The 23,596-nt window shown below is 41.1% G+C and overlaps 1 protein-coding gene across 3 annotated transcripts in view; it reads left to right on the forward strand.

The window, feature by feature from the left end:
• Window positions 1–23,596, forward strand: part of CFAP43 (cilia and flagella associated protein 43) — a 121,855-nt gene that overhangs the window by 47,994 nt on the left and 50,265 nt on the right. For all 3 annotated transcript variants that reach the window (XM_070057270.1, XM_002718726.5, XM_070057269.1), the window contains 7 exons: window positions 2,873–2,989; window positions 10,372–10,452; window positions 12,975–13,123; window positions 14,596–14,699; window positions 17,886–18,026; window positions 19,507–19,679; window positions 21,935–22,084. In XM_070057270.1, the coding sequence (XP_069913371.1) occupies window positions 2,873–2,989; window positions 10,372–10,452; window positions 12,975–13,123; window positions 14,596–14,699; window positions 17,886–18,026; window positions 19,507–19,679; window positions 21,935–22,084 (915 nt within the window). The remainder of the gene's footprint in view (window positions 1–2,872; window positions 2,990–10,371; window positions 10,453–12,974; window positions 13,124–14,595; window positions 14,700–17,885; window positions 18,027–19,506; window positions 19,680–21,934; window positions 22,085–23,596) is intronic.

Raw genomic sequence — 23,596 nt, forward strand, 5'->3', positions numbered from 1 at the left:
ATTATTATCTTCATTACATGAGTGGAATGAAGGACCAAGTGTGCGGCGTTGCACTCCTATGCTAGTCAGGACTGTTGTAAGTGAAAACATGCCTAATTTAAAAGGCCTAAATAAGAAAGAGATGGATGTTGGTTTTTGTGCATGTAACTGAAGCACAAGGCTATGGACCAGAATCCACAGGCTCCAACGAGGCTTCCGTGGTTTGTCCTCCTGCTTCTGTTTCCTCTCTGCTGCCGCCGTTTCCATGTACATTCTCCCCGGTGGTGTTGAGAGCCTCCTGCAGCTCCAGCTTATACTTCTATCCTGTTGGTGGTCCTGCTGGAAAACCATCAGCTGGGAAAAAAAATGTCCTGGAATCTAGATTTATTGGGTAAACTTGGGCCACCTATCTGCTCCTGGATCATTCACTATGGCCAGAGGAATTCTACACTCTGGTTGGCCAGGCCTAAGGCATATCCCTATCCTTGGACCCTGGGTGGAGTCAACCAACCAAAATGGGACTGAGACTGGGGACATGGGTGGTTCTCTAAGGGAAATACATGTTCTATGAGAGAAGGAGGAAGGGGAATCAGTGCAGGGTGAAAGCAAAACCCTACCTCAATTATGCTTCTAGGAAGACTCCTAGATAATAGAATAATCCTCAAAGGTCAGGATTAGCAGCTGTTTTATATTGTTAGGCAATAATTTCAGATGGATTACAAAGTTTAATGATGTTCTGACTAAGAGAAACTTAAATTGAAATATGGAATGCATTCACTTTCTGGAAGCTACCAGAAATTAAAACAGCTGTTTTGTGATTTAATAAATATATGACAGACCTTAGATGTCTATGGGCAACAGGAAAATTTTTAAACTTTCATAATAGAAATGAAAGAGACCAAATCTAACTGCTAAAAAAAGAAAAGTACACTACAAAGTACAAATTAAATGGACATCTCTGACAGAAGATTGGACACAGCCAATCCTAGTGAATGGGAAGATAGAAATTGTCATTCAAAAAGTAGCCTAGAGAAGCAAAAGGGAGAGGCATGACTAATACAGCAAAAAGATGCAATACATGCTTCATTAGAATTCCAGCGAAGAGAGAAAGTAAGGCAGAGGCAGCACTCAAAGAGATACTAATTGGGGTCTGGCGCTATGGTGTAGCTGGTAAAGCCACCGCCTGTAGTGCCAGCATCTCATATGGTCCTGGCTGCTCCACTTCCAATCCAGCTCTCTGATGTGGCCTGGGAAAACAGTAGAAGATGGCCCAAGTCCTTAAGACCCTGCACCTACGTGGGAGACCTGGAGGAAGCTCCTGGCTCCTGGCTTCAGATCGGTGCAGCTCTGGCCCTTACAGCCATCGAGGGAATGAACCACTGGATGGAAGACCATTTAAAAAAAATCAATCCAAGACAGAGAAAATGAGCTACAAAACAAATGAGATAAATAGAAATCCTAAATTAAAATATGTTTTAACTTATATTAGTAATTGTAATAAAAGTAAAACCAGATAAATGATCTAATTAATAGTCAAAGGTTGCCAGACTGTATTTTTTTTTAATCTGTGTGCTACAAGGGACATATCTAAAACATAAAAGTGTAATAAGACTGAAAGTAAAAAGAGAAAAAAGATGTATAATGCAGACATTAGCCAGAAGAAAACAGCAGAGATACAATGATATTAGACAAAATAGACTTTAAGGTGAAAATCATTATTTCAGAACAATTAAATTCATCAGGAATATTAAACACTTAAAATATATATGTACCTAATAACATAGCCATGAATATCTAAAAGCACTAAAGAATGACAAGGAGAAACATAATAGTGGGACATTTTAATATACTTCTCTCCATTTATTATAGAATAAAGGATGTATGATCCACAAAGCAGCCAAAGTGAACAAAACACTTTTCTGTGTTACTTGGCGCCCTCTAGTGACATCCCGCCTCATTTCAAGTAAAAGCCAAAATCCCTACCGTGTTTTAGAAGGCCCTTCATGGTGTGAACTCGCCCCCCTCCTCAGCTGGCCATATGGCTCACTCTCCTTGACAACTCTTCTGTCCTGCTTCAGCCACACGGACCCCGTGCTGTTTCTCGCTCAGCGTCTTTGTGTTCTGACTCTCCACCTCCACTCTTCCCAAAGAATCCCCATGGGTCCTGTGCTCCTTTCCTCCAAGTCTTTGCTCTGAAGTTACCTCCTCACTGAAGACTTTCTTGGAGACTTGGCTAAAATTTCACCCGCTCATTTTGCCACATAATATATTCCTTCCCTGCGTATTTGTTGTGTTTTTGGAAGTGTTATTTGTCTTCTGAATACCCCAGTAGAACGTAGGTGCCGGGAGGGCTGGGAGTTTTTGTCTGTTGTGTCCTGTGTTGTAGCCCCAGCCTGCAGACCGGGGACTGGCACAGCAAATCCACTCAATATTTGTTGAAGGAATAAATATAAGATAAAATTAGTGAATATCTGTCCAATTTTGAACTCTGCAGACTTAAAATTTTACATAAATAAGAACAAAAATATCCCTATGTAACTCGAGTAAACTTGAAGAACTTGTGGTCAGTTGAAAATAGACTTCTTGTTGCTGGTTTAATAATCATATTATCACATTATATTAGATACTTGGCAGAGATGCCTAAATTACAGAATCCTTTTTTTTAGAAGTAAATTTGGGTGCTGAGAATGATAAGTCCAAAAATGACAGCTTCAGTCACTCCGCCACAATTTCTACAAAGGCTTAAGTTTTTAATTGGCATCCTCCATTGCCTTTAAAAAGGTGGTAGGATTTAATATAGTAGGCATTTAACAAATACTTATTAACCCAGTATAATGCAACAATTATAATATGTTTCTTCTCTTTTCCTTTTTATAAAAAATGTATTTACCAGGGATCTGTTTATATCTACACTTTTGGTGAGGAGCCAAACCTAGATAAAGTACTAGATGCTTGTGATGGAAAATTTCAGGCAGTGGACTTCATTACACCTGGAACCAAGCACTTCATGGTAAGGAATATTCTTTTGTGTCATAGTAGGATGTAAAAGCATGATGTTTCAAGATTTAAATTCTTGGGATAGGCTTTGTGATGCAGTGGATTAAGCTGTTGCCTGGGACATCCACATCCCATATTGGAGTGCTGATTCAAGTCCCAGCTGCTCCACTTCTAATCCAGCTTCCTACTAATGCATCCTGAGAGACAATGGATGATGGCTCAAGTTCTTGGGCCCCTGCCACCCATGTGAGGCAATAGAAATTCTGGCTCCTGGCTTTAGCCTAGCCCAGCTCTGACTGTTGCAGGCATTTGGGAAGTGAATCAGGGATAGAAGATCAATCTCTTTCTCCTTCTCTCTCCCTCCCCCCATCCTCTCTCCCTCCTTCTCTCCCTCCCTCTCTCTCTCCTCCCTTCACTCTCTCCCCCTTTCTGTGTGAGTGTGTGTTTGTGCATCGTGTGTATGTTTCTTTGTATTTCAAGTAGAATAGTAGAATACAGTAAATAAATATTTCAATCCTAACCCACATATAATTTGGTTACTTGGAAGTTCATATGCAAATCTATACAAGTAGGAGACAGAGGGTATGCCAATAATCTCCATCATCAAAACTAGTCCCCAGCTAGAATGGTACCATCATGTTGTGGCTTCATAATATTGTCCTTGGGAAGTGGCCAAAGTGATGGAGATCTTAGGAACCATCCCTTTTGTATTCACCACCCAAGCTTTGCAAGCAGGTCTTCAAACGTGTTCATTAGTACAAGTCATCATGCTCCGTTAACAATTAGCATTGTACTTCACTTCAGAGTGGTACAGTAGCACCGCCTAAGATCGAAAATGACTAGTTGTCTCACACAAAACATGAATTCAATATATTAGAAAACAGTTCCCTCTTCATTTAGAAGCTGTGTCCTTCTTTTCAGGAAATTCACACTTCACCTTTTGTTGACCTCAATAAACATATTTCAATTTTATACAGTTTATCAAAAGTTCCATTATGATTTTGGGAGTTCTAGCAAATAAAAACATGGGCAGGCTACAGAATAGTGACATGTAAAGTTTCTTCCAATCTGGAGGTTTGATTTCGTGATTTTCCTTCCAGATGCTCTCTGGTAAGGATAATGTCTGTTCTCAGGGTTGTTTCAATCTGAAACTCTATATAAGATTTTCATGTTTAGGAATTGGAAACTGGACCTATTTTTTTCATCTTACCTGCATCTTAGTGTTCAAGAAACAACTTAAATTGAACACGATTGTACTTTTGGTTTTCAGTATCCCATGTAAGAGGAGCTCGAAAATCGTCACTCCTATCCTCACAGGGAGAAGGCTAAACAGACCTGAAAATCAATAGATCTTAGATTTCTCAGGGAATTGAGGTCACAGGGCAAACCACTGCCTCCAAAATTGTTCCCCCTAACCAGAGAGAGAGAGAGAGAGAGAGAGAGAGTGAGAGAGAGAGAGAGGCATGTGTAGAGGCTCACAGCTCACCAGAATGGAAGCCCAGAAGTAGAAACTCCCACTAGAGTCAACATCATGGATTTTACAACTGAAGACATTATACATCTCAAGCCTTATTTAAAAAGTCTCTAGAGAAACCCAGAGACAACAAGAGGCAGAAACGAGCATACTAGAGGAAATTTTACCTCTGATACCTGTAGCTTCAGCATATAGTAGAGACAGCTTAACTTCGACTAGAGAAGTATGAAACATCATACGAAAGCCTATTTACCTGTTACTTTTTCTTATGTCATCACGCCCAGCTTTCAACAAGAGTCTCTGGGGGGCAAGTGTGTGTCCCATGCCCCACATCAGATTGCATGGGTTTGTTACCAGACTCTGTCCCCTGGCTCTAGCTTCCTGATAATGCAGACCCTAGGAGGCAGCAGTTATGGCATAAGTGATTGGGTTCTTGTCACACATGTAGGAGACTTATTTTTTTAAAAAAGATTTTATTTATTTAGTTGACAGGTAGAGTTACAGACAGAAAGACAGAGAGAAAGGTCTTCCTTCCATTGGTTCACTCCCCAAATGGCCGCATCTGCTGGCACTGCGCCGATCCGAAGCCAGGAGCCAGGTGCTTCTTCCTGGTCTTCCACGTGGGTGCAGGGGCCCAAGCACTTGGGCCTTCTTCTACTGCTATCCCAGGCCATAGCAGAGAGCTGGACTGGAAGAGGAGCAACGGGGACTAGAACCAGTGCCCATATGGGATGCCAATGCCGCAGGCGAAGGATTAACCCAGTGCACCATGGCGCCGGCCCCATGGGAGACATTATTGAGTTCCCTGCTCCTAGCTTTAGCCCCAGGCCCAGAGCCGTTGCAGACATTTGGGAGCTAGTTCTCATTCTCTCTTTTTCTCTCCCTTTCTCAAATAAATAAATATTTTAAAAAGTTGCAAGGCATACTAAAAGGCCAAGCATATATTAAGAGACAGAATCCAACAAAATTTAAATGTAAGAGAAATGTTAGAATTATCAGAACAGGAATTTAAAACAGCTATGAGAAATATGCTAATTGCTATTTCTGGAAAAGTAAATACTATGCAAGAATAAGTGGGAAATGTAAGCAGAGATGTGGAAACTCTAAGAATTACTAGGAAATTCTAGAAATAAATGATACCATAGAGAAGTGATTACCTTTAATATCCTCATCAGTAAACTGAACATGGCTGAGGAAAGAATCAATGAGCTTGAAAAAAATACCAATAGAAACTTCCTAAACTGAAATGCCAAGAGAAAAAAGAATGAACAAGACAGAAGATCCAAGAATCACAGGACACTTACAAAAGGCATACTTGAAGTAAGAATATCAGAAGGAGAAAAAAAGGGGGCGGGAAAGAATAGAGGAAATGTATGTAGAAATGATGATGAGGATTTTCCAAAATTAATGGCCGATACCAAACCACACATCAAGGAAGCTCAGAAACTACTTAGCAGAGTAAATTATTTAAAATAATATTTTTGGCTGGTGCCGCGGCTCACTAGACTAATCCTCCACCTGCAGTGCTGGCACACCGGGTTCTAGTCCCGGTTGGGGCGCCGGATTCTGTGCACTGGCCGCAGAGCGCCGGCCGCAGCGGCCATTGAAGGGTGAACCAACGGCAAAAGGAAGACCTTTCTCTCGGTCTCTCTCTCTCACTGTCCACTCTGCCTGTCAAAAAAAAAAAAAAAAAAAAGGAAATTTATGGGATTTCAAGCTTATGTTAAAACAGAAGGAAGATCTAAAACCAATAATCTGAGTTCCCACCTTAGGAAACTAGAAAAAGGAGATCAACTTAAGTCAAGAGTAATCGAAAGAAAATAAATAGTGCAAATTAGAGCAAACATCAATAAAATTGCAAATAGGAAATCAATATGGAAAAAACAAACCAAAAGCAGATTCTTTAAAAAAGATCAATAAAATTGATAAATCTCTAGTCAGACTGATTAAGAACAGCAGAGAAGATGGCAAATGTCCATTTTCAGAAATTAAAGAGGGTTCATTATTACTGACCGCATGGATATTAAGTGGATAATAAAGGAATATTATGAACAATTTTGGGGCCTCAAATTTGATACCCTAGATGAAATAGGCTGAAGCCTTGCAAGACATCTGCCAAAACTCACATGAGGAGAAACAGATAGTCTGAGTGGGTCTATATCATAGAAATTCAATCAATAATTAAGAACATGTCAAAACAGCATAGGCCCAGATGAGTGAGTTCACTGGTAAAATCTGCTGAACATTTACAGATGAATAATATCATTTCTTTATAATCTCTTCCAGAAAATGAAAGCAGATGAAGTACCTTCTAATTCATTCTTTGAGGCCAGCATTCCCCTAATATCAAAATCACACAAAATATTACAAGAAAAGGAAACTACAGATCAATACCCTCAACAGAATATTAGCAAATCGAATCTAACTATATAAAAAGCATTATTATACACCACAATGAAGTGTGATTTATTCCAGGTTCACATGGCTGATTCAACAAATTGAAAATCAGTTAATGTAGCCCATCACATTAATAGGCTAAAGAAGAAAAATTATAGTCTCATATTAGTGGGTGCAGAAAAACAATTCATGAAATCCAATACTCTCAGAAAATGAGGAACAGACAGTGAATTTCAATGATAAAGAATATCTACAAAAACCTTCCATCTAGCATCAAATTTAATGATGCCTCTTCCTACTCAACATCACATTAAAAGTCTAGGTTTACATTTATTTTGGTGCAAAAAAATTGTGACCTCTATGCATAGTTTTCTCATAATGTGTATTTTCCGTAAATTTTTGCAAATCCCTCATAAATGGGTAGAGATTGCATGAACATGGACAGCAAGATCCAATACTGTGAAGATTAACAGTTGTCCCAACTTTATGTACAGATTCAACATAATTCAAATTAAAGTCTCAGCAAGCTATTTTGTTGACTGATTCTAAAGTTTATATAGAAAGGCAAAAGACCCAGAATAGTCAATACAGGATTCAAAATCAGAAAATTAACAATACAACAATTAACTTTACAACAATATAAAACTATAGTATCAATCAGGGTGATATTGGTAAAATAAAACATAGATTAATCGTTGAAACAGAATAGAGTCCAGAAACAGACCCACATTTAATTTTTTTAATTAATTAATTTATTTGAAAGAGTTACAGAGAGGCAGAGAGAGAGAGGTCTTCTATCTGATGGTTCACTCCCCAATTGGCCGCAACGGCCGGAGCTAAGCCAATCCAAAGCCAGGAGCCAGGAACTTCTTCTGGGTCTCCCACGCAGGTGCAGGGGCCCAAGACTTGGGCCATCTTCTACTGCTTTCCCATGCCACAGCAGAGAGCTGGATGGGAAGTAGAGCAGCCAGGACTTGAACTGCTGCCCATTTGAGATGGTGGCAATGCAGGCGGCAGCTTTGTCTGCTATGCCACAGTGCCGGCCCAGGACACACATTAAATTTACTCAGCCTATCTTCTAACAAACAAACAAAGACAATTTGATGAAGAAAAGGCAGCTTTTTCAACAAATCGTACTGGGACAAATGGGCATCTACATTAAAAAAAAATCCAGACCCAGAATATTACATCTTTCATAAAAATTCATTCAACCTAAATGTAAAATGCAAACTATAAAACTCATAGAAGTTACATAGAAAAAAAAAATCTAAGTGGCCTTGGACTTGGTGATAACTTTTTGATATAACAGTAAATCACATTTTTTAAAGATTTATTTATTTATTTGAAAGTCAGAGTTACACAGAGAGAGAAGAGGCAAAGAGAAAGAGAGAGAGAGAGAGAGAGAGAGGGAGGTCTTCCATCCAATGATTCACTCCCCAGTTGGCCACAACAGCTGGAGCTGACTGATCCGAAGCCAGGAGCCAGGAGCTTCTTTCAGGTCTCCCACACAGGTGCTGGGCCCAAGGACTTGGGCCATCATCTACTGCTTTCCCAGGCCATAGCAGAGAGCTGGATTGGAAGTGGAGCAGCCGGGACTAGAACTGGCACCCATATGGATGCCAGTGCTTCAGGCCAGGGTGTTAACCTTCTGTGCCACAGCACCAGCCCCTAAATCACATTTTATGAAAGAAAAATTGGTGTTATATTATTAAATTAAAAACTCTGGAAGACAATGTCAAGAGAATGAAAAGACATCACAAATTTGGAGGAAAATCTTTGTCAAACATAAAAAAATCCAACGTATACAATGAACTCTAAAAACTCAATAATATGAACATGAGCAAACCTATTTTTAAAATTGGACCAACAAAATCTGAGTAGTCCCATTACCCAAGAAGACATACAGATGACAAATAAACATACTAAAAAATGTACAGATCATTTTTCATTAGGGAATTGCAACTTAAAACAACATTGAGATGCCACCACCACCACTTAGTATATTTAAAATCCAAAATACTGGCAATACTAAATGCTGGGGTATAGCAACAGAAGCACTCATTCATTGCTGGTGGGAGGGAAAAATAGTATGGCCATTTTGGAACAGAATTTGGCAGTTTCTTACAAAACTAAACATACCCTCAACCATATGACCTAACAATTAAATTCATTTGTATTTACCCAAATGAGCTGAAAACAAATGCCCACACAAAAATACTGCACATGAACATTCGTAGTGGCTTTCTTCACAATTGCCCAAACTTAGATATAACCAGATGTCATTCCTTCAATAGTTAATGGATAAACAAACTGTGGTACATTCATACAATGGAATATAATTAGTGATGAAAATAAATAAGCTAATAACTCACCTAATGTCATGGAGACTTAAACATACATTGCCAAGGAAAAGAAGCCAGCCGCACGAGGCCACATACTGTATGATGCCAACTATATGACATTCTGGAAAAGGCAAAGCTAAAGATACTAAAAACATCATGCCTGCCAGGCAGGGAGGGAGTGATGAACAGGTGGAGCCCGGGATTTTTAGGGCAGTAGAAATATTCTGTCTGAAACCATGATGGTGGACATATGTCCATATACATTTGCCAATACTACAGAAGGAACAATACAACGAGCAAAACCTAATGTGAACTATGGAGTACAGTCAATAATAATTTATCAATATTGGTCATCCATTGTAACAACTGTACCATACTTTTTAAAAAAGATTTATTTATTTATTTATTTGAAAGTCAGAGTTGCACAAAGAGAGAAGGAGAGGCAGAGAGAGAGAGAGAGGTCTTTCATCCACTGATTCACTCCCCAATTGGCTGCAGCGGCCAGAGCTGCACAGATCTGAAGCCAGGAGCCTGGAGCTTCTCCTGAGTCTCCCAAGCAGGTACAGGGGTTCAAGGTCTTGGGCCATCTTCTACTGCTTTTCCAGGCCATAGCAGAGAGCTGGATCTGAAGTAGAGCAGCCAGGACTCCGACGGGCACCCATATGGGATGCCAGCACTGCAGGCAGTGGCTTTATTTGCTACACCACAGAGCCAGCCCCCAACTGTACCATACTAATACAAGGTGTTAGCAATAGGGGAATTGTACCTGCAAAGGGGAAGGGATGAAGGAACTTTGGACTTTTTGCTCAAGTCTTTTATAATCCTCAAATTGCTCTAAAAATAAACCTTTTCATTTTAAAAAGAACACTGTATGATTTCCTATTCATAGACTTATTCACTGGAAACCAATCCCATTGAACTTCAAGTGACTTTTAAATGTTACAAGGAAAAATTTTTGTTCCACTGTTCTTATCAGTTACTATGTTACTTTGATTGTATTAAGATAATAGTTGCTTGTTCAGAAAAGAAGTATTGATTTTGAAATCATAAAATGCTTATAAGTCATGTAAGTTAAATGAAATTCCATACCAGCTCATCATACTTACTACAAGGGGTGTAGAACATGCTTCTGTAGAAGAGTCATATTTCCCATCCAGAGCCTTGTTTTTCTTTTGCTTACAGACACTTACACATTCCGGGGAAGTCTGTGTTTGGTGGATGGAGGAGTGTGCCTGTGCAAGCAGGATTTATCTGAATAACCCAGTAAGTGTTCCTGACAAGTGGAGTTGTTTTTAAGATGTAGAATTCTTAAGCCAGCATACCTTTTCGTATTCGCCTGTCAGTAGTGTGGAGACGCTGGCTACAAGAGCCTTGTTGCATTTTTGCGATTCTGAAGCACATGGCACAGCCCACAGAGTGCGGTGTGATGTGCTGTACTGGTGTAGCGGCACAGGTAAGTTTTCCAGTGGTGGCAGTTATTTCCAAAATCCTGGTGGGCCGATCTCACTTGTGCTGCAAGGTCACTGTGGATGCTGCGGCTCTCTTGTACACAGGCTCTCCAGAAACCAGGCCGGTGGAGGCTTCACCAGCCAGCAGCTCCTCAGAGCCTTGACAGTGGAGGCAGGCGAGCATGCTCCAGGGCCTTTTGTTGTCATCCTTGTTGCTGCTACCAATAAGTTGAAAGAACAGTTTTGTACATTTGCTCAGAAATAAAATGCCCCCTTGGCTACAGCTGGTGAAATAGCCCTACTTTGCAAAGAGATCAGTCAGAAATAGAAGAAAAACACCACTCTCACCAGCTTAAGCCAGAAATTAAAAAGTAGGGGTTATTGGCTTCTTCAGCTATCAGGTACAAAACTTGTCTAGCCTTGTGTGTGCCTCAGAGAGCAGCTCCAATGATACGACAAAAACCTTGCTTTTCTCTGTTCAGACTTAAACCTTTTGCTTCATCTTAGGCCTCATTTTTTGGGTGCCACAGAGGCCAGCCTCACATCACACTGTCAGGGAAGAACCTTTCTACAGTAGGGAGGAGGAATTAAAAAAAAGTTTCTTCTTTCCTGAGGGCATGGTAAATGTCTTTTTTTTTTTTTTTTTTTTTTTTTTTTTTTTTTGGCCAGGCAGAGTTAGACAGTGAGAGAGAGAGACAGAGAGAGCATTATAGACAGTGAGAGAGAGACAGAGAGAGAGGTCTTCTTTCCATGTAAATGTCTTCTAATGGCCTGACAATACCCCTGAGCTAATCACTTCTGACAGAGGTTGAGATGAGCTAATTGGTCAAGCTCAGGGCTGGAAATGAGAGTCACTTCCAATCCACTGAGCCTTGAAAGTAGGGGAGGTGTGGTTTCTCAGTGCATATTCAGGAATTTCCAGAACAAGAGTGTGTGGGTGCTGGGCAGCAAACCACAACTGCCCACAACACCCATCACAATGCAATGCCGTTATTTCTGCCACATTCACGGTGCAGAAAACACAAACAATGTAAAACAAGCAGGACTTACCTCATTCCTCTTTGCCCAGGAGCAATGTGGGCACATTCAGAAGACCCCCACAAACCTTCACTGAGCTCCAGGCCAGGCCTGGTGGTATACCTATGAGGTTCAGGCTGCACTGAGCAGAGACACTGGTCTTTCCTTACTGGAGGCAGATCCAGCAAAGCTAAGGCTAGAACTACCTGCCTGTGTCTGGGACTGTGTTCCCTTCAAGCCTTTTAGGCAGTGGTTTCAGGAAACCCGGCCCACCACAATAATAACAAGGCACCTGGACACTAGCAGTTTCCCTTAGGGGCACCTGTGAAGGAACGTAAGGCCCACCTGGCTGTTGCTGTACATTGTTGGACCAATCCACTGTTGCTCTGGAAGGCAGAGATTGTTTTGATAACATAGATAAATAGATACATGCACACGTGCACGCTTACACACACACACACACACACACACACAGAACTCCCAGGAAGGCTTTCAGTTTAAAAATAGCAATAATAAACACTCACTCAAATTGGGAGTGATTCTAATAATTCTAATAAGGCAAGACACCCAACTGCTCATCTGAATTTAGTCGTAGGATCCCAGCTACTCAAAATAATAATCTCTTAATTATTTTCTATATGTAACATTTCATGATTTCATTCCAAACAGTCTACAAAGTGTAATTATAAAGGAATAAATCTGATTCCTTAAGTATTGTGAAAGTCACTTGTTTCTCTTCAACATTATGTTCTGTATAAATAGTTGTGAGATAAGCAGTAATCTGTTATGCAGTTCTTTGGTCACTGCGTACGTGGCCCAGTGATAGAATTATTTTATTTAATCATCTTTGGTCATGCCAGCATCCCAGGAGCCACCATTATTCAGTAGATAAGTGCTGATTTAAAACATCATTAACTTTCTAAAAGATGTCCAAAAGATGCTAGTAATGTGTTTTAAACTTCTTATTTTATTTTTCATTGTTGACCTAATTCCATAACCATTAGATAGATTATTGGCATAATGATTGCATCATCATTTAAAAGTAAACAATGAATCCATGGTTTAAAGTTCAAGAAATTAATCTTAAAAAAAAATTGAAGGAATTATTTTTCTGTTATTCTAATTTTAGGGTAAAAGAGTCAGATACATAGGTTCCTATGACTGCGGATGCAGTTGATTTGCTCAGGAATGTGTGGTTTATAGTTTGGACACCACACCATGCTTGCGCCTCTTCCCCTTCTGCAAGCTTTCCAAATAAATTGTAGAATTCTTATGTGCAGGAGAGCAGGCTTCATTCTCTCGGGGCGTTATTTTGAACAGACAACAACTCTGGCTTGCTCTCCTTCCTCGCTCTCTGCTGCTGTGGGGACCGTGGATGGCAGTGTCCACTTCCTCGACGTCCATGATGTAGAATCCCCCAAAGCAATTCACAAGGCCTTCCTCTCAGAGTCTTCCATATCTCATCTCACGTAAGTACCTCCTGTTGGGGATTCCAGCGAAGTCATTTCTTTTAAGTTTTACCTATTTTCATTTGTTTTGATCAAACATTTTCACAGTTATAAAATAAAATATATAAAAATATATGAAATAAAAATAAAAATAAAAATTTCTCCTACCCCCAGTTCTGTCCCTGAAGACAAATTCTTGAGTCTTTTTCCAATGACATTTAATTCATAAATAAGCGAAAAGGTAAGAGCTTCCTTTTGTTTATGCAGATAACTAGCAAGAACTCAGGAGTATGCCAGGCACTCCTATTGTATTAACTTCATGAGGTAGACACTGCTATTGTCACCACTGGACAGGTCATGAAGATGAGGCACCAAGGTCAGACAGCCTCTCAGCCTTACACAGTGAGTGGCACATGTCAGGCAGCTGGGCTCCAGACACACTGCCTTTGCTGTCAGAGGGAGCAAACTAGATGCAGTGTTCTGCTCCCCATTTTTCTTTTCACTTCTTGGTATATTTTGGAGAATGTTCTTCACAGCTGGGTAGCATTCTGTTATACAAATAGACCATTGTCTCTTAAAAACAGTATATCCGTGGACATTTAGATTATCTTAAATCTTTTGAGGCAACCTTTTTAAGAAGACAGTATAGAGACCTTGGATTTGAACTTTTGTGTTATGCATTTTACAGCTTATCATGAAGGTGTTAATAAGAACTGACATTTGTGCCCTGTTTTGCATTTGGAGGTGCACTGTGGCTCACTGGCAGTGGTCTTGAAACACCACTAGGACAGGTGCTCTGCTAGTCCCTATTAGATAAATGAGGGACCAGGGTCAGCTAAGTGAAAATAAGTCTTCGCCTGAGCTGCACATCTGGCACATGGAGGAGCTGGGTTTCTGCCTTTGCAGCTTCTTCTGCCGAGCTCTGTGGCTTCCAGCTCAAGAGGTGGGAGGGGGGCTAGGGCCTCCCTTAATCTACTTTCTGCTCTTCATTAATTGTCCTTCTCAGATTCTTTTCCTTTATTCCAATATGCTGTCCTTGCGTTTTCTAATTTGATGAACTTGTAGAGATGTCTGACTATGTTCTTCTTCCTCCTGCCAGGCACCAGGCACAGGGCACTGAAATGTCACCCTCATCATTAAGTTAAGAATTGCTTATTTCCACTTGAAACACCAAGAAGGCTCTATTGACAGTTTCTTCACTTATGGTGAAACAGTTGCCTATCTTTAATGAGTCTTGTTGACTATGTACTGAAAAGTTTCAATTTAGAAATGGCCTTGGCCTAGAGTATAATGATTACACCTGCATGTAAACATTATTACACAATATTACCTGTGTGCAATTACTTGGCTTGTACAAGGCCAGAGAGTATTAAAAATTACACATCACAAGAATGATTGGTTTTGCGCATATTTCCATGTTCAGCCAATGAATTTGTTTACCATCTAATTGGTGGAACAAGTGGGAGCTGATCACCAGAGTTCCTCTTTTCTAGGTATGACCAGCGAGGATTGTATCTCTTGGTTGGAACATCTGCAGGAAATATCTTTGTTATGAATGCCAGACCCTCAAGCTTATTTCAAATCCTTGGTTTCACAGGTATGGCAAAGAATGTTTATTAATTTAAAACACTGATCACTTTATTCCAAAGAATTTAAGGTTATGAAAATGGATCTATCGTTAAATAATTATTTGTGACATATTTTCTAAAAAAGAGACATTTAAATAAGTGTTAGAAGTTCTTTAGGAGAATTTCCACATTATGTTTAGAAGTATTTGGATCCTAAGCATCATGTGCTTGGTACATAGTTGATGTAAATAAATTTCCTTGAGTCAGTATTGAATTGGCTGAACAGTTCTAATGTCATTAAAAAGTAAAAATTGAGATTTTTTAAAAAAATATTTGTACTTAATAAGTAATTTTTTCTCTCTGGTTTGAAGTACTAAATATATATACACACACACACACACAAATACATATGTTTATATATATACATATACTCCCAAATATATTTTTAAATTGTTCGCTGATTTATAAAAATTGTTGAGTGCTTGCTAGGTACAAAATGCTGAACATGGACTTTCTGGGGGATAGGAAGATCCAGGGGACAATTTAGTAGAGGAAGAAGAAGCAATTAATTCTGCCAGGTATGAAGGGAAGGTGGGCACACATAAGGGGTCATGGAGGATTGGAGAAGAGTTTTCCAAGGGTTTAAAGGAGTGGGCTTGAAACATTTTCATGGGTGCAAGATGGGGCTGTTAGTATTCCAGCTCAAGACTAAGTTTGAGCAGAGGCGCTTGGGGTGGTAAAAAGTCTGGTGGCACAAAGTGGATGGAAGCATTTGCTGGAAGATGCCCATGGGTGAAGTCTGGAAGATGATGCAAGGCCTGGAATAGCATTCCAAGGGCTCTGGAATTTGCTCTGTGGGAAAGACGTTGCACGAGGTTTTGAGATGGGGCTGGCATGATTTGATTTTGTTTTTATAGAACAGTTCTAGTACTAGTGTGAAGTTTGGAGTAAAAAAAGCAAGAGAATGGAATAAAAAAGACAAGACAGGAAACTCAACAGTAGTGAAGGCAAGAGACAATAATTAGAATCACAACCACCAACATTTATTGAGGGATGCCTTTCTGTATGATAGCCCATGTTCTAAGCCCTTGGCATGTGTTAACTTATTTAATTCTTAGAGGTAGATACTACTATTACTCTTACCTTGCAGGGAAGACAAATGAGGCACAGTGAGGTTAAGAATTTCTTCAAAGTAGGACTCCAATTCCAGAAGTCTAATAACTTCAGGGCATGTACTGTCTTCCACAGTAGACTCACACAGCAGTCATGGAAAGAGAAAAGTGGGAGTAGCTAGGAGGTATGGAATTGGTAGGACACAGTATTTGTGAAAGGGAGAAACCAACAATGACAAAAATTTCCAGATGGTGTCTTTAATTAAAGAAAAAAAGTTTTGGGGGTTGAGTTCTATGGTGACATGATAAGCTCTGTTGGCTTGATGCCAATAGACTCTTCATTTGGTGATACTTAGCATAAATTTGGAAATAGACACAGGCTTAATGATGGAATTCTGATTCTGAAACCATTGATGCTGGGGATCTGTTCTCAGGAAGATAGAGTACAGGCAAGCATTTGGCTTAGCAGTGAAGATGCCCACATTCCGTATCCACAGCGGAGTACCTGGATTTGAGTCTTCACTCCACTTCTGGTACAACTTTATCCTAATGCACACCCTGGGAGAAAGCAGATGATAGGCCATGTACTTGGGTCCCTGTCACGCATGTGGAAGACCTAATTTGGCTTCTAGGTTCCTGGCTTCAGCCTGGCCCAGCCTTGGCTCTTGCAGACATTTGAGGAGTGAACCAGTGAATAGAAGACCTGTTCTTCTCGCTTTCTCTGTCCCCTATCATTCTGCCTTTCAAAATAAGGTAACAATAAATCAATATTAATAATAGATAATAAAAGCAAACCTAAATGTTTATTGAGACCAAACAGGTACCCTAAACATGTAAATTGTATGGCGCTGAGTGTGTGGTATGGCCCGTGGATGCATAGCCTACCTAAATGTTCCATTTTTTAACATATCTGGTTGGCCAGAGGGTAGGATGGGAAAAGCTGGGAAGAGAACTGAGGTCCAAATTTTACACTGAAGCTGTGGACAAAGATGATGTGGTGAAGAAAACTGAGGGTGACCTGGAGTAGCAGGGAACTGAGAGTCACCCCTCCAGAAGGAGCCTGAGGAAGGCAGACTTCCTCTGGGATGAGGCCCTCCCATATTTTCCAATCAGCATAGTGATGCCTGAGAGAGCTACTGCTTTGAAATGGAGAGAAAAAGAGGTTATGCAGGGAACAGAGGTAAGAAAATGAAGTCAATTAGCTATAAACCTTCTTTATAAAATTTGCAGTGGAGCAAAGAGAGTCAGATGGCAAGTGTCATGGTTAATCAGAGTTGAAGGAAGGTTCTTAACTGAAAGGCTGAATAGAAGGAGCAGTAAGGGACAGAGGAGGATAAAAAGAAGTGACTGACGATGCCTGATCTGATAGGACATCGGAGGGCTGGGCTCAAAATCACCCATGGGAAGAGGTTACATTTCATTCCTGCATCAGTGTCGGGACTCCAAGGAGGAGAAGGAAACAGGAAAAGTGATACTCTGGATAAGAACACTGAGCTGGGTTTGTGTCAGATGCCCTCAGCTGTCCTTGGTAAGGAAGAGGGCAGGTCACCTGCTGCACGCCCCAGGAAGTGCTGACATCAGGGCCTGCGAAGGTGGACACTTTCATCAGTAATCCATGGAGGGTGGAAGAGTTAATCTAGAATGAATCCCATGTAGGCTCTAGGCCTGGCACACCTTGCAGGGACCTGATAAGCTGGATTCTAGAGGCACAAGCTCATAACACCCTGTGGATTCCCATCGTACCCACCTTGACCTCAGATGCAAAGAACACTGATTCCTGAGCTTATTTGATGTTAGGAGTAGGCAACCTGGCTGGAGTAGCTGCACAAGGGCCCCAGTGTGCGTGGAGACTGGAGGCCACCTGGCTGTGGAAACAGCTGAGACAAGTGGAGCTGGCTGGAATCAGCTGCGCCACGCTTCTAATCAGGAGATGTTCTGTCTGTTCATCCTATCCCTGTCACATAGTTTAAAGCTCACTTTAAATGTCCAGTAAGTAAATTCAGACCAAAAAATTCAGTGAACACAATTCTATAACACGACATCTTAGTTGGGAAGTCAGAAGATTGTTTAAACTTTTCACTAACCCCTGGTGTTTGCTTTCAGAGGTGGGCAAAGACATTTTACAGATATCCACAGTGTCTCTCTTGGAAAAAGAGAGAGTGAAAGTTCTGGTGCTTTACCCACATCCAGAAGCAGGAAGAAGCAGGCTGGAAACATTTACTCTGCCTAGGACACTACCAGAAGGTAAAGATAAGTAAGCAGCCAATTCCGTCCCAGTCCAGAAAAATCCTTGCTTCCATCTTGCTTTGTTTTGTTTCTCATCTGAAATAGTATTGTTTTTCCCTCTGAGCATGCGAAGAGGTAAAATGGTCACTTTTTGTATATCTCTGCACAGTAAACCAGATGTGTCTGCTGAATAATTTGAAATGTGGACTTTCCTCTAGGCCTTGGGACTCACATGAGTCTGCTTTATTATCAGAAAAAAGACAGAGGATTAACTCATGTCAAATTGATTTGTTAATCTGTAACATTTCTTGTTCCATAGACTTAAATATAAATTCAGATACATGACAGTGTAGTTAGCTTCACTGATAAAATTCTAAAGAAGGTTTTCTGGATATAAGGGTATGAGAAAATAGATGCCCTTTCTTTGATTTAGATAATGTATCTTTCTGAGTAGTGATTTTACCAGTTTAAGGAGTATGTATCAGAGAGATGAAAAGCTTAAAACACTTTTTTTTAAAAAAGATTTATTTGTTTATTTGAAAAGCAGAATTACCAAGAGGCAGAGGCAGAGAGAGAGAGGTCTTCCATCCACTGGTTCACTCCTCAAATGGCTGCAATGGCTGGGGCTGAGCTGATCTGAAGTCAGGAGCCAGGAGCTTCCTCTGGGTCTCCCACTTGGGTGCAGAGGTCCAAGCACTTGGGCCGTCTTCTGCTGCTTTCCCAGGCCATAGAAGAGAGCTGGATCAGAAGTAGAGCAGCCAGGTCTCCAACTGGCATCCACATGGGAGTCCAGCACTGTAGGTGGTAGCTTTATCTGCTATACCACAGCACCGGCCCCTCAAAACATTTTTGTGGTTTAATGAAGGATCTGTACCATTAGGGTCAGCGCTGTGGTATAGTAGGCTAAGCCTCCACCTGTGGCGCCGGCATCCAATATGGGCACTGGTTCGTGTCCTGGCTGCTCTCTTGTGATCCAACTCTCTGCTTATGGCCTGGGAAGATAGTGAAAGATGGCCCAAGTGCTTGGGCCCCTGCACCCATGTGGGAGACCCAGAGGAAGCTCCTGGCTCCTGGCTTCGGATCAGCTCAGCTCTGGCCGTTGCAGCCATTTGAGGAGTGAACCAGCAGCTAGAAGACCTTTCTCTCTGTCTCTTCCTCTCTGTCCATAACTCTGCCTCTCAAATAAATAAATAAAATCTTAAAAAAAAAAAAAAGGGATCTATACCATTGTAAGTATATTAACATTAATGCTTTGTCTCTAAGTTAATTGGAGAAATTAACCAATGCCTTACAAAAGACATTTTACTATACTATCAATACTCAAGTATTTCTAGTTCAGACAAGTTGTTTTTAGATATTTTTATTACTCAATAGCTTCTGCAATATTAATTGAACATTAAAATTTTTATTTTTGCTTTTTATAATGGTTCATAATTATTTTTAAAAAGCAAAATTGCTATGTGGTATAAGTAATGTTCTTCCTCTCCCAATCTCATAGTGCCTACAACCTTTGCTGATGAAAGAGGGCGGCTGAGGGATGAGTTCATTCACAAGAACCTGTATGAGATGGAGCACACTCTGTCTTCGGCAGTCCTGGAATTTCAAAGTAACCGAATATATGGCTTTTGTGATCAAGTGCCATACATCTGTAGCTATCTTCTTCCTAAAAAAGTACGCCAAAAATTGAGCATGCTATCATTTATCTTGCAATTGCATTAACAAGTGGTACTAATTGGATGAGAGTCTCTTAACTAACAGAACAGTTAACAAATGGCTTCATTGTATTAACATACTTTCCTTGAATTAACTCTACATTAGTGTTATTTGTTAATCCATCAGAAAATGCATTTGAGCAACTTTACCCTCATGCCACACACATTAAACTTGTCAGATAAACATGCAGGCAGCACAATATTAGTCTAGTGCCTTAAAAAAAAACTCCTAGCATTAGAAAATCTATTCCATAGATGTCAAGGACTATAGGGTAGATGATTTTCAGTGCAACTTTGCATCTGAGATCTAAGCAAAATTGCACAAAATAATTAAACTGCATTTCTCACATTCTTTCATCATACTCTCTTCAAACTTTTCCCATATTGTGTCACTTCCTAACCCATTTTTTAAAAAGAATTGTATGTTTACTTGAAAGAAAGAGCTACAGAAGATGCAATGGTGGGGTGAGAGAGAGAGAGACAGAGAGAGATAGAAACAGAGAGACATCCTTCATCTACTGGTTTACTTCCCAGAAGGCTGCAATGAGCTGAGGTTGAAGCCAGGAAACCAGAACTCCATCAGGGCTTTCACATGGGTAGCAGGGGCCCAAGCACTTGGGCCATCCTCTGCTGCTTTCTCAGGTGCATTAGGACCGAGAGCTGGATCATAAGTGGAGCAACCGGGACTTGAACCAACAGTGTTCATATGGAATGCTAGCATCTCAGGTAACAGCTTAACCCACTGCACCACAATGCTGGCCCCAAATCAGGTAACTTCTTACTGCACATACTGGCCCAGTGCCCTTCTGTTTGCTCCCCTCTGTCCATTAAGTGTCATGCCTGTCTTCCAACCCCAAGAGTATTTCCCTCTCTGAATATTTTTGTTTGTTTGTTTGACAGGCAGAGTTAGACAGTGAGAGAGAGAGAGAGAGAGAGAGAGAGAGACAGAGAAAGGTCTTCCTCTTTCCATTGGTTTACCCCCCAAATGGCCGCTAAGGCCAGCGTGCTGCCCTGATCCGAAGCCAGGAGCCAGGTACTTCCGCCTGGTCTCCCATGCGGGTGCAGGGCCCAAGCACTTGGGCCATCCTCCACTGCCTTCCTGGGCCGCAGCAGAGAGCTGGACTGGAAGAGGAGCAACCGGGACCAAACCAGCACCCCAGCCAGGACTAGAACCCAGGGTGCCAGCGCCGCAGACAGAGGATTAGCCTAGTGAGCCATGGCGCCGGCCCCCTTCTCTGAATCTTTAATTGGGGCCCTTTTCTGCCAGATTATCCAGTGGACATAAAAATTCAGAAAAAGTAGAAATGGCACATGGCAAAGGGGATCCAAGAAAAGTTTCATGGAGGAAGCAGTATTTGAGCTGGACTTTGAAGAATAAGTCAGATTGTTACATGGAGAAGTCTTGTGTGCAATCATGGGGGCAGTGCTGGTGTAGGGGGGTGAGGTAGGACTGGTAGGGAGGCAATGGAGAGGAGCATGCCAGACAACAGGAAGGACATGTGCAGAAGCTTGGAGGCACAAATTCATGAGACACATTGCAGGAATACTAACTATTTTGTTCTGATATAAGGGTGAACAAATGTGAGTGATTAGTAAAAGGAAAGATTGTCAGTATAAACTGGGATTCTTAATGGCTGATATATAAGGACAGCTTTCCTTAGTAGACAGAAACAAAAATCTTAGTTACAAATAAAGAAGTGAAGGCCGGTGCCGCAGCTCACTAGGCTAATCCTCCGCCTTGCGGCGCCGGCACACCGGGTTCTAGTCCCGGTCGGGGCGCCGGATTCTGTCCTGGTTGCCCCTCTTCCAGGCCAGCTCTCTGCTGCGGCCAGGGAGTGCAGTGGAGGATGGCCCAAGTGCTTGGGCCCTGCACCCCATGGGAGACCAGAATAAGTACCTGGCTCCTGCCATCAGATCAGCGCGGTGCGCCAGCCATGGCAGCCATCGGAGGGTGACCCAACGGCAAAGGAAGACCTTTCTCTCTGTCTCTCTCTCTCACTGTCCACTCTGCCTGTCAAAAAAAAAAAAAAAAAAAAAAAAGAAGAAGTGAAACATGGTGCAAACTCAAGTGCTAACTTCATTCTGTATCAGTTTATTTCTAGTGATGGTATGTGTGAATGTGGTCTGCCTATTCTCGTATATGCGTCTATATAAACCCAAGGGTACTGCTCACCTGATCTCTTCTATAACGTGGTCATTTTCTTTGATTGGCAGGAACACAGTGGTGTTTATGTTCTTAAACCATTTCAAAAAGTGCAAAGTAAGCATTATGGACCTGGAACACTCCATCTATCTTCTCATGGACTGTGGGTCATAACAATAGCTAAATGTGGAATCCTGTGTGTCCGAGATGTTTTCACTTTGGTAAATTCTTTTTTTTTTTTTTTTTTTTGAAGTATAGGATGTATATATTGATCTCATGTAAGGAACAAAAGCTTTATAAAATGCATTGAAACACTTTTTAAGTGAATTGACTTGAGCTTTGGTGTTTTTTTTTTTTTCCCACTGATGGTACTATGACTTTAACAACTTTATGATGTTCTTATGTGCTAAGGTTATAATCCCTAAGGAAGGAGACTTCGATCAGTGGGATGAAATCTGCGAATAAAAAGGGTTGGCTGAAAGGGCTCCAGCCCAGCCCTGCCCTCAGCTAGTTTTGTCTTGGAAACTCAGTGGGATTCGCTCAGCTGGGGAGGAGCCTTGTGCCCTCCCTGCTGTGGATTCTGGTGAGGGCCAGAGAGGGTGTGTGGGAAACTGCTTTGAAAATGGTGACTCGCCGGTCAAGCCTGCAACTGCGGAGTTACTTGCAGCCACCCCACATCACACGTTGCTTGCAAAACCTCAATGTACCACCACCACCACCGTTGTCCTCTTCTCCTCAGACCTCTGACCTCCTCAGACCTCCTGGCTCCTGCCCGAAAGGTGGGGATCCTTTTCCAGGTGTTGAGGCTGACTTGTGCTTGTTGGCCAGAGATTGTTACCCCACACACCTGAAGCGTTGCACACCCATGTGACGCATTTCCACAGGGCCATAACCTGAGCCACTGGTTGGGCACATCCTAGCTCCTTTGGCTCACCTCTAGAAGAAAATGTATTTGGGACACTTTGGGGGAAAGTGATACTCCTACATAGGAAGCATCTGGAATCCCTTAGAGATAACTTTTATGTTAATGATTTGCAAACTCAGCTACACTGTTATTCAAATGTGTGGTAATGTACAGTACAACTGATAGTGGCTGACATAGCAAGATGTCAGAGTTGTTCCCAGTGATTCTGTTACCTGTGCTTGTATGCAATGCACCTCACATATGAGATAATTTGCAGAAACACTGTAAAAGCAACAAAAGACTACGTAAATAAATTTATGATGGTGCATAATCAGAACATAAATAACTTACAACATATGTTATGCAGCTGTAATACAGAATGAGGAAATCTTTGTGTAACAATATGGAAAAGAACCTCAAGATATATTGATAGGGAGAAAGCAAAGTACGTAATATATATTATGTTATCATTTATGTAAGAAAAATTTATGCTATATAAAAATTCATTTGTATTACATAAAAGCTCTGAAAGGATGTTGAAGACACTAATGACATTATTGCCTTTGGGAAATAGTAGGGTGTAGAAGCAGGAAGGAAATTTTCACAGCTTTCTCTTTTTTTTTTTTAACTTTTATTTAATGAATATAAATTTCCAAAGTACGGCTTATGGATTACAATGGCTTCCCCCCCATAACGTCCCTCCCACCTGCAACCCTCCCCTTTCCCACTCCCTCTCCCCTTCCATTCACATCAAGATTCATTTTCTATTCTCTTTATGTACAGAAGATCAGTTTAGCATACATTAAGTAAAGATTTCAACAGTTTGCTC

Source organism: Oryctolagus cuniculus, chromosome 15 (genome assembly GCF_964237555.1).
Source record: "Oryctolagus cuniculus chromosome 15, mOryCun1.1, whole genome shotgun sequence".
Lineage (NCBI taxonomy): Eukaryota > Metazoa > Chordata > Mammalia > Lagomorpha > Leporidae > Oryctolagus > Oryctolagus cuniculus.